A 17,087-nucleotide genomic window follows, 5' to 3' on the forward strand; every position below is an offset into this window, starting at 1 on the left:
TGCCATTGGCGGGGTTGGCGAGCCCGGCAGAGGTCTCCAATGCCATTGGCGGGGTTGGCGAGCCCGGCAGAGGTCTCCAATGCCATTGGCGGGGTTGGCGAGCCTGGCAGAGGACTCTCCATGTGTGAGGAGGAACAGAACGGGCTTGTGTTTGGCCAGGGCCTATAGATGGATAGGCTGTCAGATAATAAACAACATTTTTGTGCAGTAAATGCCATCCATAGTTAGATTCCTCCATAGTTAGATTCCTCGCAATGTTAATGTGTGATGTAACATCTTCTGAATCTGCTGACGCGTGTCCAGATAATGTGACAGAATAACAACTGTTTGTCTAAATAATGTCTTTCCTTATCCGATGAACAGAAGAGCAACAGAGGTGTTGTAACATTCGTCGTCCTCGTCTGAGGAGTATGAAGGATCCGAGGACCAATGCGCAGCGTGGTACGTGTTCATGACGATATTTATTAAACTCAGAACACTAAAACAAAAATAACAAAGAGAATGACATGAAACGAAACAGTCCTGTACGTTGACAAACGCTAAACAGAAAACAATCACCCACAAAACACAGGTGGGAAAAGGATACCTAAGTATGATTCTCAATCAGAGACAATGAACGACACCTGCCTCTGATTGAGAACCATACCAGGCCAAACACATAAACACAATAATAGAAAAAAGAACATAGACTATCCACCCAACTCACGCCCTGACCATACTAAAACAAAGACATAACAAAATAACTAAGGTCAGAACGTGACAGGTGTGATCATCATGAGAGGATAATGAGAAATGATAAAGGAAGTCATGCATTGCTAATGGCAGGTCTTACAATACATTATAACCACATTATAATGCATTATATACACTGAGCGTACAAACATTAAGAACACCTGCTCTTTCCATGACATAGACTGACCAGGTGAATCCAGTTGAAAGCTATGATCCCTTCTTTTTTATTTGTTTATTTTATTTTAATTGAATATTGAAACATACAATCTACCTGCAGTGAAGCCGCTCAACATTTACATTACATTAACAGACTCCCATCCAGAGCGACCCACAGAAGCAACCAGGTTAAACACCCTGCTCAAGGGCACGTCGACAGATCTCCCACAAGGTCAAAAACGGGAACCGGAACCAGCGACCTATCAGCCAGGCCACCAGCCCTCCAAGATAACCCCCGCATTTCCCCGAAAGATTCCCCCAGTGAAAACCCCCCATAATAAAATAAAATAACATATCTCTGTATTAACATATCTCTGCTCTCTACTCTGTAATAGCGTTACAGTCCAGTAAAATAACATAGATTTGTTGCGGTCACTAGACAAAGAAACCATATTTATGAGAAACAATAGCCTATATTGTTAACTATTGCCCACACAGATAAATACTTGAACTTGAACAACAAAGACTTCATTCATTGGACAGCCAGTGGATACATTTCTGTTGTAGTACTGCAGGTATAGAATTACAACCTTACTATCTACTGTTTAGCTCAGTGAGAAACCAATAAGATCTGCACCACCTCAAATTATCTGTGCTTTGTAAAATGGAGGCTTCCCATTGGTACCTGAATGCCCCCTCCCTCAACCTGGTCTTCTCCTCCTACCCCTCCCATTCCTTTCCCTGCTCCCTCCCTCCCTCACCCCCTCCCTCCTTCTCTGCGCTGCTTCACTGTTCTCTACCTGCTCCACTGCGATGATGCTGATGATGATGTCATCATTGACATCATCATCAGCACCATTTTTTTTGGACCTACCGTATAGGACGTTCTCTCTCTCTCTCTGAGCTCTCCTCCTGCATTAATCCAGTCTAGCCCCCTTCTCTCTCTCCTCCCCGTTCACTCCCCTACCCTTGGCTGGCAGACCGACTGACGCACCACTGTGTACCAGGCCCTGTTGTTAGAACCCACCCAGCCATAGCCCTGACTGGGGTGGTCTAGCTATCTCCGTTTCTCTCTGTTGCTCGAAGCGGATACTCCTTGCATGGATACACTGAGGGAAGCTGTTAGCTGATATTAACGGAAGGAAAAATATCAAGGAGGAACCCACTGCGGTTGTTGAATTCGAGGTGGTTTGGTAAGACAATTTGAGGTTTTGTTCTTTTCTGATGAGATGTTGTTTCTGATCACGGTCTTGGGTTGACGCAGTGGGGAACCAACGGTGTTGTTGTTCCTCATGGTTGTCTTGTTTGGATTGGCCATTTTGAGGCTCTTCTTCCTTATCTTGGGGCAGTAAACAAGGATCTTAAAAGAGCACTGCGACATGTTTATGCATGAAGTCTGGATTATTTGGATAATGTAAACCACATGTGTTGTTATTTTGAGGAACATTGGCATCCACATGATTAGACATTGTGAAACAATTGTTTTTAAATGTACAGAATCATCTTGTCAATAGCCTCTTTAATTTGATCAGATCCACAGTGCAAACAACTAAATCTGATAATCATGAATTTGTTAATGTGTTGCAGGGATTAATTTATGTCTGGAGGAATTCAATGACATTGATTTCTACAGTGGGCGAATAGCCTAGCAGTAAATTGAGTGATGGCCTATATTAAATTGCTTCGACAGTGCGTTTGCTTTGAGGTGCGGCAGCGCTAGATGGTGGAGATAACAATATTTACATTATGAATGTTGGGTCATTTCGAGTGTAAACAAAAAACCACAAACTAGGTTGCTGCATACTAACATTTGTCACTTTAATATCCATGTCAATTATGTAATTTCTGTATTTATTACATTCTTTTTGCGTGCTGTAGGTTTTATGATGCTCTGTCTGACAGTGTGCACATACAATTATATGACTGAGATTTTTAGCTGCTGCGTCGAGTGGATAGTGCTGTCTTTAGAATCAACGAATTCATGAAACGTAACAAGCCAACCCATTTTGTAATGGGTGGTACATTTTTGGTCAATATAGGACAACAGACCCAGGCCCCAGTTAGGCTACATATTATTACCCATAGGCTATGACTCTTCAGGCAGGTGCAGTAAAGTCGGCATTGTCAGCTGCAGCGTTGTAGACGCGCCCATTGTAAGTAGGTCCGAGGAGGATGGAGAAAAATAAGGAATGATGTCCGCTACGATGAAAGCAGCCATTTTAATTTTAGATAGCCTAGATTAGAATGTTTACCCCAGCATGTACTAGTTTATAGTCGACTAAAATGACGCAATTTATTGAGAATATTTTAATTTTAGGTTTTGAATTATCCCGACTAAAGAAAAAAAAGTAAGAAGGAGGGCCCACATTGTGATGATGGCATGATGTATCGTAGGCAAATCAACTATACCGATACATTGATTCATGAAGTGCAGGTGATGATGTGGGTCATCCGAATTCATTGAGGAGGTGGCAAATGACGCAGCATGTAGGGCTGCCTAGTCTACGTTTGTGGTTGTCAAAAATTGATTTAGGAGAACTTCATTCTGTGTGCAATAAGTAGACAATGACAACATGTCATGTGATTCTTCCAGAATAAGAAACACTGTATGTCATCTAGCAGTCAATTCATAAGGGGAACATATGTGCCTAGACTTTACAACCATACAGTGCTACTAAAAACAAGGTGACTGGCTGGCATTTAGTCAGGATCATTATAAGATGCCAGGTCCTCATGAAGTCTTTCAATGCACTATAACTGCATCACAATGCAACCACGCAGGTTATGTAAAGTTGTTACCCGTTTTTATGTTAGATGATGGCATTACAAAGTAGTTGAAGCTCTGAATGAAGATCTGATTTTATCTCACCATGACATCCCTCTCCACAGGTGTCCCCTCCTGACTGAACTCCTCTATAAACACGTCGCCCCCCACTGACAGGAAGCATGGCGGGGGCTTCAGTGAAAGTGGCAGTCCGAGTCCGTCCCTTCAACTCTCGAGAGATCGGGAAGGAGAGCAAGTGCATCATCCAGATGACAGGGAACACCACAAGTGAGCATTGGATATTTGGTGTTTTAAGACATTTCTAGTATTGTAAGAAAATGCAAAAGGCACTTGCACGTCTGAGTTATCTTTGTTGCAGTTGCATGGTAGTAATTTAATAACATGATAAAAAATATGATTTTTTTTGTTGCAAATGTATAAAAATGAAAAAAACGGATATCACATTTACATAAGTATTCAGACCCATTACTCAGTACTTTGTTGAAGCACCTTTGGCAGTGATGACAGCCTTGAGTCTTCTTGGGTATGACGCTACAAGCTTGGCACACCTTTATTCTGCAGATCCCCTAAAGCTCTGTCAGGTTGGATGGGGAGTGTCGCTGCATAGCTATTTTCAGGTCTCTCCAGAGATGTTTGATCGGGTTCAGGTCTGTGCTCTAGTTGGGCCACTCAAGGACATTCAGAGACTTGTCCCGAAGCCACTCCTGCGTTGTCTTGGCTGTGTGCTTAGGGTTGTTGTTCTGTTGGAAGGTGAACCCACGCCCAATCTGAGGTCCTGAGCGCTCTGGAGCAGGTTTTCATCAAGGATCTCTCTACACTTTGCTCCGTTCAACTTTCCCTCGGTCATGACTAGTCTCCCAGTCCCTGCCGCTGAAAAACATCCCCACAGCATGATGCTGCCACCACCATGCTTCACCATAGGGATGTTATTGGCCAGGTGATGAGCAGTGCCTGGTTTCCCCCAGACATGAATCTTGACATTCAGGCTTGGTTTCACCAGACCAGAGAATCTTGTTTCTCATGGTGTAAGAGTCCTTTAGGTGCCTTTTGGCAAACTCCAAGCGGGCTGTCATGGGCCTTTTACTGAGGAGTGGCTTCCGTCTGGCCACTCTACCATAAATGCTCTGTCAGAGTGACCATCGGGTTCTTGGTCGCCTCCCTGACCAAGGCCCTACTCCCCCGATTGCTCAATTTGGCTGGGCGGCCAGCTCTAGGAAGAGTCTTGGTGGTTCCACTCTTCTTCATTTAAGAATGATGGAGGTCACTGTGTTCTTGCTGCAGAAATGTATTGGTACCCTTCCCCAGATCTGTGCCTTGACACAATCCTGTCTCTGAGCTCTACGGACAATTCCTTCGACCTCATGTCTTGGTTTTTGCTCTGACATGCACTGTCACCTGTATACCCTTATATAGACAAGTGTGTGCCTTTCCAAATAATGTCCAATCAATTGAATGTACCACAGGTGTAGAAACATCTCAAGGATGGTAATTGGAAACAGGATGCACCTGAGCTCAATTTCGAGTCTCATAGCAAAGGGTCTGAATACTTATACTTTTTTATGTTTAAAACATTTGCAAACATTTCTAAAAGCCTGTTTTCGAGGGCCTAAGGCCCCTCATTGCAGTGCTAGGGGCATTACTACAGACTGGTTCATTCCCGGGCTGTGCTAGAAACGGCCATGGCTGGGAGTCTCATAGGACTGCGACAATTGGTCCAGCGTCGTCCGGGTTAGGGAGGGTTTGGCCGGTGGGTCTTTACTTGGCGGGTCATGTTTCGGAGGACGCATTACTCCACCTTCGCCTCTCCCGAGCTCGTTGGGGAGTTGCAGCGATGAGACAAGATTGAAAACTGGGGAGAAAAAATACACCCCTCCCGTCCCCCCAAAAATATATGTAAAAAAACAAACTGTTTTTGCTTTGTCATTGTGGGGTATTGTGTGTAGATTGATGAGAAAATTGTTTCATTTAATCAATTTTAGAATAAGGCTGTAATGTAACAAAATGTGGAAAAGGTCAAGGGGTCTGAATACTTTCCGAATGCACTGTATACAGATGTATGTGAATACCCCTTCAAATGAGTGGATTCGGCTATTTCAGCCCCACCCATTGCTGACAGGTGTATAAAATTGAGCACATTGCCATGCAATCTCCATAGACAAACATTGGCAGTAGAATGGCCTTACTGAATAGCTCAGTGACTTTCAACATGGCACCGTCATAGGATGCCACCTTTCCAGTAAGTCAGTTTGTCAAATATCTGCCCTGCTAGAAGTGCCCAGGTCAACTGTAAGTGGTGTTATTGTGAAGTGGAAACTTCTAAAAGCAACAACAGCTCAGCTGCACACAAGCCTAAGATCACCATGTGCAATGCCAAGCGTCAGCTGGAGTTGTCTAAAGCTCGTCGCTATTGAACTCTGGAGCAGTGGAAACGCATTGTCTGGAGTGATAAATCACGCTTCACCGTTTGGCAGATGTCAGGAGAACGTTACCTGCCCCAATGCATAGTGTCAACTGTAAAGTTTGGTGGAGGAGAAATAATGGTCTGGGGCTGTGTTTCATGGTTTGGGCTAGGCCCCTTAGTTCCAGTGAAGGGAAATCTTAACGCTACAGCATACAATGACATTCTGGATGATTCCGTGAATCCAACAGTTTGGGGAAAGCCCTTTCCTGTTTCTGCATGACAATGCCCCCGTGCACAAAGCGATGTCCATACAGAAATGTTTTTTTGAGTTCGGTGTGGACGAACATGACTGGCCTGCACAGAGCCCTGAACTCAACCCCATTGAACACCTTAGGGATGAATTGGAATGCCGACTGACTGCGAGCCAGGCCTAATCGTCGAACATCAGTGCCTGAATCCCTAATGCTTTTGTGGTTGAATGGAAGCATGACCCCGCAGCAATGTTCCAACATCTAGTGGAAAGCCTTCCCAGATGTGTGGATGCTGTTATAGCAACAAAGGGGAACCAACTCCATATTAATGCCCATGATTCCGGAATGAGATGTTCGACAAGCAGGTGTCCACACACTTTTGGTAATGTAGTGTATGTCAAATCTAAAATATTTTAGTTGGGGGTCAACTGATTAAGGCAGTGATTGGCTAAGTACTGGTAGGGGAAATGCTGGTTTTATGCCTAGTGTGCCATTGTTATAGTAGGCAATGTAGCCAATGTTCTATAGTGATCTCTGGAATATGTATTGATGAATCCTATCAAGTTTCAGGCAAGACCTAAGTGCAGACTGTTGAAGTAACAATGTTTATTACAACAACAGGGGCAGGCAAACAACAGGTCAAGACAGGCAGGGGTCGATAGTCCAGAGTAGTGGGGCAAAGGTACAGGACGGCAGGCAGGCCCAGGGTCAGGTCAGGCAGAGGTCGGTACTCCAGAGTAGGGGCAAAGGACAGGACGGCAGGCAGGCAGGCCCAGGGTCAGGTCAGGCAGAGGTTGGTACTCTAGAGTAGGGGCAAAGGACAGGACGGCAGGCAGGCCCAGGGTCAGGTCAGGCAGAGGTTGGTACTCCAGAGTAGGGGCAAAGGACAGGACGGCAGGCAGGCCCAGGGTCAGGTCAGGCAGAGGTCGGTACTCCAGAGTAGGGACAAAGGCACAGGACGGCAGGCAGGCTCAGAGTCAGGACAGGCAGAAGTCACAACCAGGAGGGCGAGACTAAGAGAGACTGGGGAAAAGCAGGCGCTGAGACAAACCACTGGTTGACTTGAACAAACAAGACAAACTGGCAACAGACAAACAGAACACAGGTATAAGTACCCAGGGGATAATGGGAAGATGGGCGACACCTGGAAGGGGGTGGAGACAAGCACAAGGACAGGTGAAACAAATCAGGGCATGACAAATCCTTGAAAGGCCTTCCATTGTGATATACATCATTTTCCAGTCTGATAACTCCAGGCAAATATGTTCTTGACAATAATAAATACAGTTTGATGAAATATTTACTATTATGGTCTGATTTAGATTGGGCCTTCAGGAGACAATCTCATTTTCTCTGATGAAAAATCTTGTAACTCCTTTTTTTGACATTACATTTTAAATGTTTTAAATTGGTTGAGAGCAGTAACTCCCCCCAATGTACTCTGAACATTTCATGACTCTCGGACCAAGGACCAAGATGGTAGCCTTGTGGTTAGAGCGTTGGACTAGTAACCGAAAGGTTGCTAAATCAAATCCCCAAGCTGACGAGGTAAAAATGTGTCGTTCTGTCCCTGATCAAGGCAGTTAACCCACTGTTCTTAAGCTGTCATTGTAAATAAGAATTTGTTCTTAACTGACTTGCCTAGATAAATAAATAATAATTCTGAAGTTTCATATTTTTATGCTCATTCATGGGAAAATGTGGTCAAGAAAAGCTTCTGTTTTGGAGAGAAGAGATTTCCATTAGACATTGACAGTAATGACATTGTATATGGTTTTAAAATACATGTAAAATACACGCTTGAAAGCAATGCGACGCTGGGCAGTGGGGCATGTAACACATCTCCATAGGAAGTGAAACAAAGGGTCCAGTCAGAACCGAGTGTGTCTGTGTGTGTGGACCTCTAGAGCGTCTTATCCCTCGAGCCAGAGGGTCCAATAGGCCTCGTTGTTTCTGTCTGAGCTGAGACACTGAGTCAGCTGATGTGTGTGTGGGTGTGTCTTGTTCCTCTGCTTTGTGCCTGTCGGCGGGTCTGTTTATGACCTCATTCCCACAATCTTTGGCATGGTACTGTCATGTCTTTACTATCATTAACTGAAGACTGATAGTTTTTATCAAAGATTCTCTGTAATTAGTTACTATGCGATCAACTGATTAATCACGTAACTAATTAACTATGAAATCGGGGCACCAAGGGAAAATAGGGGGATGGGCTTGCTCTACCCAAAAAGGCCAACGTCATGACAGTACAGATTAGGTTAGATCTCTGGAAATAACTGAAATTGATTTGGTGAAGGTAATACATTGTACTGTTTACCATGTAAACATCAGCTAGCATCATCCTCTTTCCGGTTGCTTCCACTCTACGGTTATTTCAAGGAACTTTAGACTATTAGGATGGGAATGCTTGCAGAAATCTCATCTGTCTTGTATCACTGAGGGATTGTAACCACATTTCCATCTACAGTTTTTATGTGATTAAAAGTAATTTGTTATGAACAAAAAAAATCACGACAGCTGTGATGGAAACAGGAAGTTTCAGGGCAATTATATAAATGCTGACAGATAATTTGTTGATTCGATATGGTGGGATCTTTTTGTGTCTATAAAATGAATTTAGTTGATAATGGCAGTCGACACGCCTTTATGAGCAAATATTGATATAATAACCATCATATAGGAAGTAAACTTGGAGTTACGCGATGATATGGTGTGTGGTCCTCCCACTACAACTCAGGAAACCATGCAGTTTATTAGGCTACAGATTAAATAAGTTATGATGAACTTCACAAGGTGGGGAAGTGCACAGTGATCTTGATGCTCCTTTCCAATAAATATTGAGTGTCTGATTTTTGGTGACATGATGATCGATGCTTGTCTGCGTTTGACAAATAAAAATATTCTCACTCTTATCCATAATAATCTCATCATGTATACTAGCCTTCCCGCACAGCCTACCTGCGAGCTGTTGGCTAGAGAGCACGTGCAAAGACCAGAGTAGACACATTTGCTATTTAAATTCAACAGTTTTTGTGACAAAACTATCGGTAGAGCTGAATTGAGATGGAAACACATTGACCTTTAGATTTTTATTCTGTACATGAAAACGTAAGTGAGAAAGTACATTTTGTGTGCGGATTTCTGTGCGTTTTTTATGCGGATTTTAGAATATTTGGATGGAAACATAGCTACTGACCCATTCTTCTGTTCAACTGAAACATTGTTTTACGACTTTCAACTTCTTCCGTGCTGTGACTGCCTACTTCCTTCCTGTGACTGCCTACATCCTTTCTGTGACTGCCTACTTCCTGTGACTGCCTACATCCTTTCTGTGACTGCCTACATCCTTCCTGTGACTGCCTACTTCCTTCCTGTGACTGCCTACTTCCTTCCTGTGACTGCCTACATCCTTTCTGTGACTGCCTACATCCTTTCTGTGACTGCCTACATCCTTTCTGTGACTGCCTACATCCTTCCTGTGACTGCCTACATCCTTGCTGTGACTGCCTACTTCCTTCCTGTGACTGCCTACATCCTTTCTGTGACTGCCTACATCCTTTCTGTGACTGCCTACATCCTTCCTGTGACTGCCTACATCCTTTCTGTGACTGCCTACATCCTTCCTGTGACTGCTTACATATCTCTATCAATACCTAATGCTGATACAGCAGCATCATCAGTGGTGTCTGACCAATCATAATGTCACTTATGCCATAGACTGGGGAATGTACTCTAGCCGGGTTCACGTGCTAGCAAGTTGAAAATGTCAGTTTCCTAGTTCTGACTAGCACGTGCACGCGAGTACATTCCCCAGTCTATGACATAAGTGACATCATGATTGGTCAGACACCACTGATGATGCGGCTGTATCAGTCAGGCTCAGATGAACCTAATCGCTGCATTACCTCTAAGGGCCACAGACACCAGCTGCTGCCAGGTGCTTTCTCTGCTTCTGTGCCTTGGCCATTAAAGCTTTCACAGAGACGGACTTGCTCAGTTTTCCACAAACTCTTGGCCTAGTTTCAGATTCCACCAGCTCCACAATTCTTCCTGAAATGATGACAATGCATTTTCCACTAATTGTACCTTCTGTATGTAGTCAGCCAAATATTTTATATATCTGGTCTGCCATATACAGTGTATCACAATAGTTTACTTGGTGTAGATTTATGGGTTTGGTTTGGATACTTCTAACCTTTGTCTCCTTCCTGTCTGTCCTTTCAGCGATCCTAAACCCCAAACAGCCGAAGGAGAACAAGAGCTTCAACTTCGACTACTCCTACTGGTCACATACCACGGTGAGTTTTGCCATCCCACACTAGAGACTTGAATGTCGTGCATTTAAAGATCATGCAAGTCTTGAGGTCAGTATTTACTCTGTAATTGCTTAATAAAGGTGTATTAAACCTCAATCCCTTTCGCTCTCCTCTCTCACTCTCTCTCTTCTTGCACTCTGTCTCTCTGTTTCTCTCTCCTCTCTTGCTCTCTTGCTCTCTCTCTCTCTGTTTCTCTCTCCTCTCTTGCTCTCTCTCTCTGTTTCTCTCTCCTCTCTTGCTCTCTCTCTGTTTCTCTAACCTCTCTTGCTCTCTCTCTCTCTGTTTCTCTCTCCTCTCTCGCTCTCTCTCTGTTTCTCTCTCTCTCTCTCTCTCTCTCTCTCTCTCTCTCTCTCTCTCTTTCTCTCTCCTCTCTCTCTCTGTTTCTCTCTCCTCTCTCTCTCTGTTTCTCTCTCTCTCTGCAGCCGGACGACATCAACTATCATTCACAGAAGCAGGTGTACAAAGACATTGGAGAGGAGATGTTGCTGCATGCCTTTGAGGGCTACAACGTGTGTATCTTTGCATATGGCCAGACTGGATCTGGGAAGAGCTACACCATGATGGGCAAGCAGGACCAGAAGGACCAGCAAGGCATTATCCCTCTGGTAGGATGGATGGATAAATGGATGGATGACAAAATGTAGTAAAGACATCATAATCTATAGTTACTTCATCACGTACATGTCAAATAATGAAACTATGAAAACACATTTAGGTTTATGCCAAAAAAATGCCTCTTATTCATAATACATACTGATTGCTGTGTTCAATGACCCAAGCCCAGCTCAGTTAATCCCTACCATTGTGTCACGGAGTTGTCATAATGCTACAGCAAATGTACATTATCCCTTGTGCGTTGGTAGACACAATGTAAGTAACCTAATTTGTGTCGCTCTTAACTGCCCTGAATGTCTCTGCTCATCCTACAGATATTGTATGCAGTAATCATGTGCCTATGAACCAGAGTTATACTGTTAGCACTGAGGTGGTGTGCCCTAGTAGGAAGTCCACTGTGTGCAGCACACCCTGCACTAACATAAATAATATGAGCATGTCTACTTCTGCTAAGCATCCCAGTAAAGCAATGAAAACAATCAAGTATCACAGAAAAGTGCAAAATATTTGCCCATGTGAACATATGTAGCTTAAGAAACAAGGTTCATGAAATACATTTTTTACTAGTAACAGGTGACATTCATATTCTGACAATCTCTGAAACTCATTTAGATAATACCTTTGATGATACAGTGGCAGCAACACATGGTTATAACATCTACAGAAAAGACAGAAATGCCAATGGTGGAGGTGTGGCGGTTTATATTCATGATCTACAGGTTCATCTATCTCACCTGAATCCCATTCTTGTGGGAAGCTGCTATAGACCACCAAGTGCTAATAGTCCATATCTGGATAACATGTGAAATGTTTGATAATGTATGTGATATCGATAGAGAGGTATAATTTCTGGGTGATTTAAATATTGACTGGCTTTCATTAGGCTGCCCACTCAAGAGAAAACTTCAAACTGTAACTAGTAACTGCAACCTCGTTCAGGTTATCGATCAACCTACCAGGGTAGTTATAAACAGTACAGGAATGAAATCATCAACATGTATTGATCATATCTTTACTAATACTGCAGAAATTTGCTTTAAAGCAGTATCCATATCCATCGGATGTAGTGATCACAATATAGTAATGGCGCCAGAGGGGATGGCTACCATTTTACGGGCTCCTAACCAACTGTGCTATTCTGTTTGCTTTTTCCCATTGTTTGTAACTTATTTTGAACATAAAGTTGATGCTATGGTCTCTTATGACTGAAAAGAGCTTCTGGACATCAGAACAGCGATTACTCACCTCGAACTGGACAAAGATTTTTTCTTTAATGAGTCCGACGTAAATTATATACTGCTCTCCGGAGACCCGGCCCAAATCCCTGTCATTTGCGGGAAGAAAAGGCGGCGATACAGAGGGAGAAGGTTGGGATGCCTTGTTAGGATTCGTAGGCGAGTGAGTAAATCACCACTACCATCGGTTCTGTTGGCCAATGTGCAATCACTGGAAAACAAACTGGATGAACGGCCGAGACTATCCTACCAATGGGACATTAAAAAATGTAATATCTTATGTTTCACCGAGTCATGTCTGAACAACGACACGGATAATATAGAGTTGGCCGGGTTTTCCGTGCATCGGCAGGACAGAGCAGCTACGTGTGGTAAGACGAGGGGCAGGGGTGTGTGTCTTTTTGTCAATAACAGCTGATGCACGATGTTTAATATTAAAGAAGTCTCAAGGTATTGCTCACCTGAGGTAGAGTACCTCATGATGAGCTGTAGATCACACTACCAAGAGAGTTCTCATCTATATTGTTCATAGCCGTCTATTTACCACCACAAACCGATGCGGGCACTAAGACCGCACTTAACGAGCTGTTTAAGGCCATAAGCAAAAGAAAATGCCCATCCAGAAGCGATTCTCCTAGTGACCAGGGACTTTAATGCAGGCAAACTAAAATCTATTTTACATAATTTCTACCAGCATGTCACATGTGCAACCAGTGGAAAAAACTCTAGACCACCTTTACTCCACACATAGAGACGCATACAAAGCTCTCCCTCGCCCTCCATTTGTCAAATCTGACCATAATTCTATCCTCCTGAAGCAAAAACTAAAGCAGGAAGTAGCAGTGATTCTCTCAATATGGAAGTGGTCAGATGACCCGGATGCTACACTACAGAACTGTTTTGCTAGCACAGACTGGAATATGTTCCGTGATTCATCCAATGGCATTGAGGAGTATACCCCCTCAGTCACTGGCTTCATCATTAAGGGCATTGACGACGTCGTCCCCACAGTGACTGTACATACATATCCCAACCAGAAGCCATGTATTACAGGCAACATCCCCACTGAGATAAAGTCTAGAGCTGCGGCTTTCAAGGAGTGGGACACTAATCCGGACGTTTATAAGAAATCCCGCTATGCCCATCAAACAGGCAAAGTGTCAATACAGGACTAAGATTGAATCCTACGACACCGGCACTGACGTCAGATGTGGCAGGGCAGGGCTTGCAAACTATTACGGACTACAAAGGGAAACACAACCGCGAGCTGCCAGTGACGCGAGCCTACCAGATGAGCTAAATGCCTTTAATGCTCGCTTCAAGGCAAGCAAAACTGAAGCATGCATGAGAGCACCAGCTGTTCCGAAAGACTGTGTGATCACACTCTCCGTAGCCGATGTGAGCAAGACCTTTAAACAGGTCAACGGGTCAGGCGGATTACCAGGGCGTGTACTCAGAGCATGAGCAGACCAACTGGCAAGTATCTTCACTGACATTTTCAACCTCTCCCTGACCGAGTATGTAATTCCCAAGTTTCAAGCAGACCATCATAGTTCCAGTGCCCAAGAATGTGAAGGTAACTTGCCTAAATGACTACCTCCTCGTAGCACTCACATCGGTAGCCATGAAGTGCTTTGAAAGGCTGGTCATGGCTCACATCAACACCATCAATGCAGAAACCCTAGACCCTCTCCAATTCGCATACCATCCCAACTCCACACTGCCCTTTCCCACCTGCACAAAAAGAACAGCTATGTGAGAATGCTGTTCATTGACTACAGCTCAGCATTCAACACCATAGTGCCCTCAATCTCATCACTAAGCTAAGGACTCTGGAACTAAACACCTCCCTCTGCAACTGGATCCTAGACTTCCTCATGGGCCGCTCCCAGGTGATAAGGGTAGGCAACAACACATCTGCCACGCTGATCCTCAACAAAGGGGCACCTCAGGGGTGTGTGCTTACTGCCCTCCTGTACTCCCTGTTCACCCACGACTTCGTGGCCAAGCACGACTCCAACAGCATCATTATGTTTGCTGACGACACAACAGTGGTATTTTTTTATTTATCTGTTATTTTACCAGGTAAGTTGACTGAGAACACGTTCTCATTTGCAGCAACGACCTGGGGAATAGTTACAGGGGAGAGGAGGGGGATGAATGAGCCAATTGTAAACTGGGGATTATTAGGTGACCGTGATGGTTTGTGGGCCAGATTGGGAATTTAGCCAGGAAGGCTTGATCACCAACAACGATGAGACAGCCTATAGGGAGGAGGTCAGAGACCTGGCAGTGTGTTTCCAGGACAACCTCTCCCTCAATGTGAGCAAGACAAAGGAGATGATCGTGGACTACAGGAAAAGGAGAGCCAAACAGGCCCCCATTAACATCGACAGGGCTGTAGTGGAGCGTGTCGAGAGTTTCAAATTATTTGGTGTCCACATCACCAACAAACTATTATGGTCCAAACACACCAAGACAGTTGTGAAGAGGGCACGACAACACCTTTTCCCCCTCAGGATACTGAAAAGATTTGGCATAGGTCCTCAGATCCTCAAAAAGTTATACTGCTGCACCATCGAGAGCATCCTTACCGGTTGCATCACCGCCTGGTATGGCAGCTGCTCGGCATCCAACCGTAAGGCGCTACAGAGGGAAGTGCGTATGACCCAATACATCACTGGGACCAAGCTTCCTGCTGCTACTCAAGGTTTATTATCTATGCATAGTCACTTTACCCCAACCTACACTTTACCCCAAACTACCTTGACTAACCTGTACCCCCGCACATTGACTCGGTACCGGTACCCCATGTATATAGCCTTGTTATTGTTATGTAATTTAATTGTGTTACTTTTTATTTGTTACTTTAGTTTATTTACTAAATATTTTCTTAACCATATTTCTGTCACATTCTGACCTTAGTTATTTTGTTATGTCTTTGAATAGTATGGTCAGGGCGTGAGTTAGGTGGGTTGTCTATGTTCCTTTTTCTATGATTTGCGATTTCTGTGTTTGGCCTGGTATGGTTCTCAATCAGAGGCAGCTGTCAATCGTTGTTCCTGATTGAGAACCATACTTAGGTAGCCTGGTTTCACCTTTGAGTTGTGGGTGATTATTTTCCGTGTCAGTGTTTGTTCCACACGGGACTGTTTCGGTTTTTGTTTCTTCACTTCGTTATTTTGTATTTTGGTGTTCAGGCAAATAAACATAATGAACACGTACCACGCTGCGCATTGGTCCGATCTCTCCTACTCCTCCTCAGACGAAGAGGAGGAAAGCCGTTACAATTTCTTGATCTGCATTGTTGGTTAAGGGCTTGTAAGTAAGCATTTCACTGAATTTCACTGTAAGGTACCTGTTGTATACGGAGCTCGTGACAAGTACAATTTGTTTTTTAGTAACCATATCAAGGAAAACCAAAGTTCCAAAGGCTGGCCCTAATATAGTGTATAAGAGGTCATACAATACGTTTTGTATTGATTTCTATGTTGTTGATTTAAATAATATTTGTTGGTCTGTGGTGTGCAATGAGGAGCAACCATACGCTGCACTTGACACATTAATGAAATTGCTTATTCCAGTTACTAATAAGCATGCACCCATTAAAAACAATATTGTTGTCTATCAACAATGACAAGCCACTGAGGTCTGATTTAATGGAAATTACTGAGGATAATAGTGGACAAAATTGCCACTCCTATTTGCCATATTTTCAATCTAAACCTACTAGAAAGTGTGTTCTGTATGGTTGCTCCTACAAATCATTCACTAAACTCTAAACCTCAACTAAATCTTGTAATAAATCATGTGCAATTTGAGCAAGTTGAGGTGACTAAACTGCTTGGAGTAACCCTGGATTATAAACTGTCATGGTCAAAACATGTTGATACAACAGTAGCTAAGATGGGGAGAAGTCTGTCCATAATTAAGCGCTGCTCTGCCTTTTTAACAACACTATCAACAAGGCAGGTCCTACAGGCCCTGGTTTTGTCACACCTGGACTACTGTTCAATCATGTGGTCAGGTGCCACAAAGAGGGACCTCGGAAAATTACAATTGGCTCAGAACAGGGCAGCACGGCTGTCCCTTAAATGTACACGGAGAGCTGACATTAATAATACGCATGTCAATCTCTCATGGCTCAAAGTGGAGGAGAGACTTCATCACTACTTGTGTTGACATGCTGAATGCACGAGGTGTCTGTTTAAACTACTAGCACACCAGCTCAGACACCCATACATACACCACAATACATACCAACAGAAGTCTCTTCACAGTCCCCAGGTCTAGAACAGACTATGGGAGGCGCACAGTACTACATAGAGCCATGGCTACATGGAACTCTATTCCACATCAGATAAAAAAAACAGATAAAAATACACCTTATGGAACAGCGGGGACTGTGAAGAGACACAAACACACAGGCACAGACACACACACAGGCACAGACACACATACACATGAGAAGACACTCACTCTACACATACACATGAATTTTGTAGATATGTGATAGTAGATTAGTGGCCTGAGGAAACACACTTAATGGGTTGTGAACGTGTTATAACATATAATGTCATGTAATATTTAAAATGG

At 43.7% G+C, this 17,087-nt stretch overlaps 1 protein-coding gene across 25 annotated transcripts in view; it reads left to right on the top strand.

The window, feature by feature from the left end:
• Positions 1 to 1,756: 1,756 nt before the first annotated feature.
• LOC110508221 (kinesin-like protein KIF1A) overlaps positions 1,757 to 17,087 on the top strand; it is a 48,680-nt gene continuing 33,349 nt past the window's right edge. For all 25 annotated transcript variants that reach the window (XM_036966074.1, XM_036966082.1, XM_036966080.1 and 22 more), the window contains exons 1-4: positions 1,757 to 2,081; positions 3,778 to 3,940; positions 10,550 to 10,623; positions 11,064 to 11,246. In XM_036966074.1, coding sequence (XP_036821969.1) covers positions 3,835 to 3,940; positions 10,550 to 10,623; positions 11,064 to 11,246 — 363 coding nt within the window. In that variant the 5' untranslated portion in view covers positions 1,757 to 2,081; positions 3,778 to 3,834. The remainder of the gene's footprint in view (positions 2,082 to 3,777; positions 3,941 to 10,549; positions 10,624 to 11,063; positions 11,247 to 17,087) is intronic.

This window comes from Oncorhynchus mykiss, chromosome 28, assembly GCF_013265735.2.
Source record: "Oncorhynchus mykiss isolate Arlee chromosome 28, USDA_OmykA_1.1, whole genome shotgun sequence".
Taxonomy (NCBI): domain Eukaryota; kingdom Metazoa; phylum Chordata; class Actinopteri; order Salmoniformes; family Salmonidae; genus Oncorhynchus; species Oncorhynchus mykiss.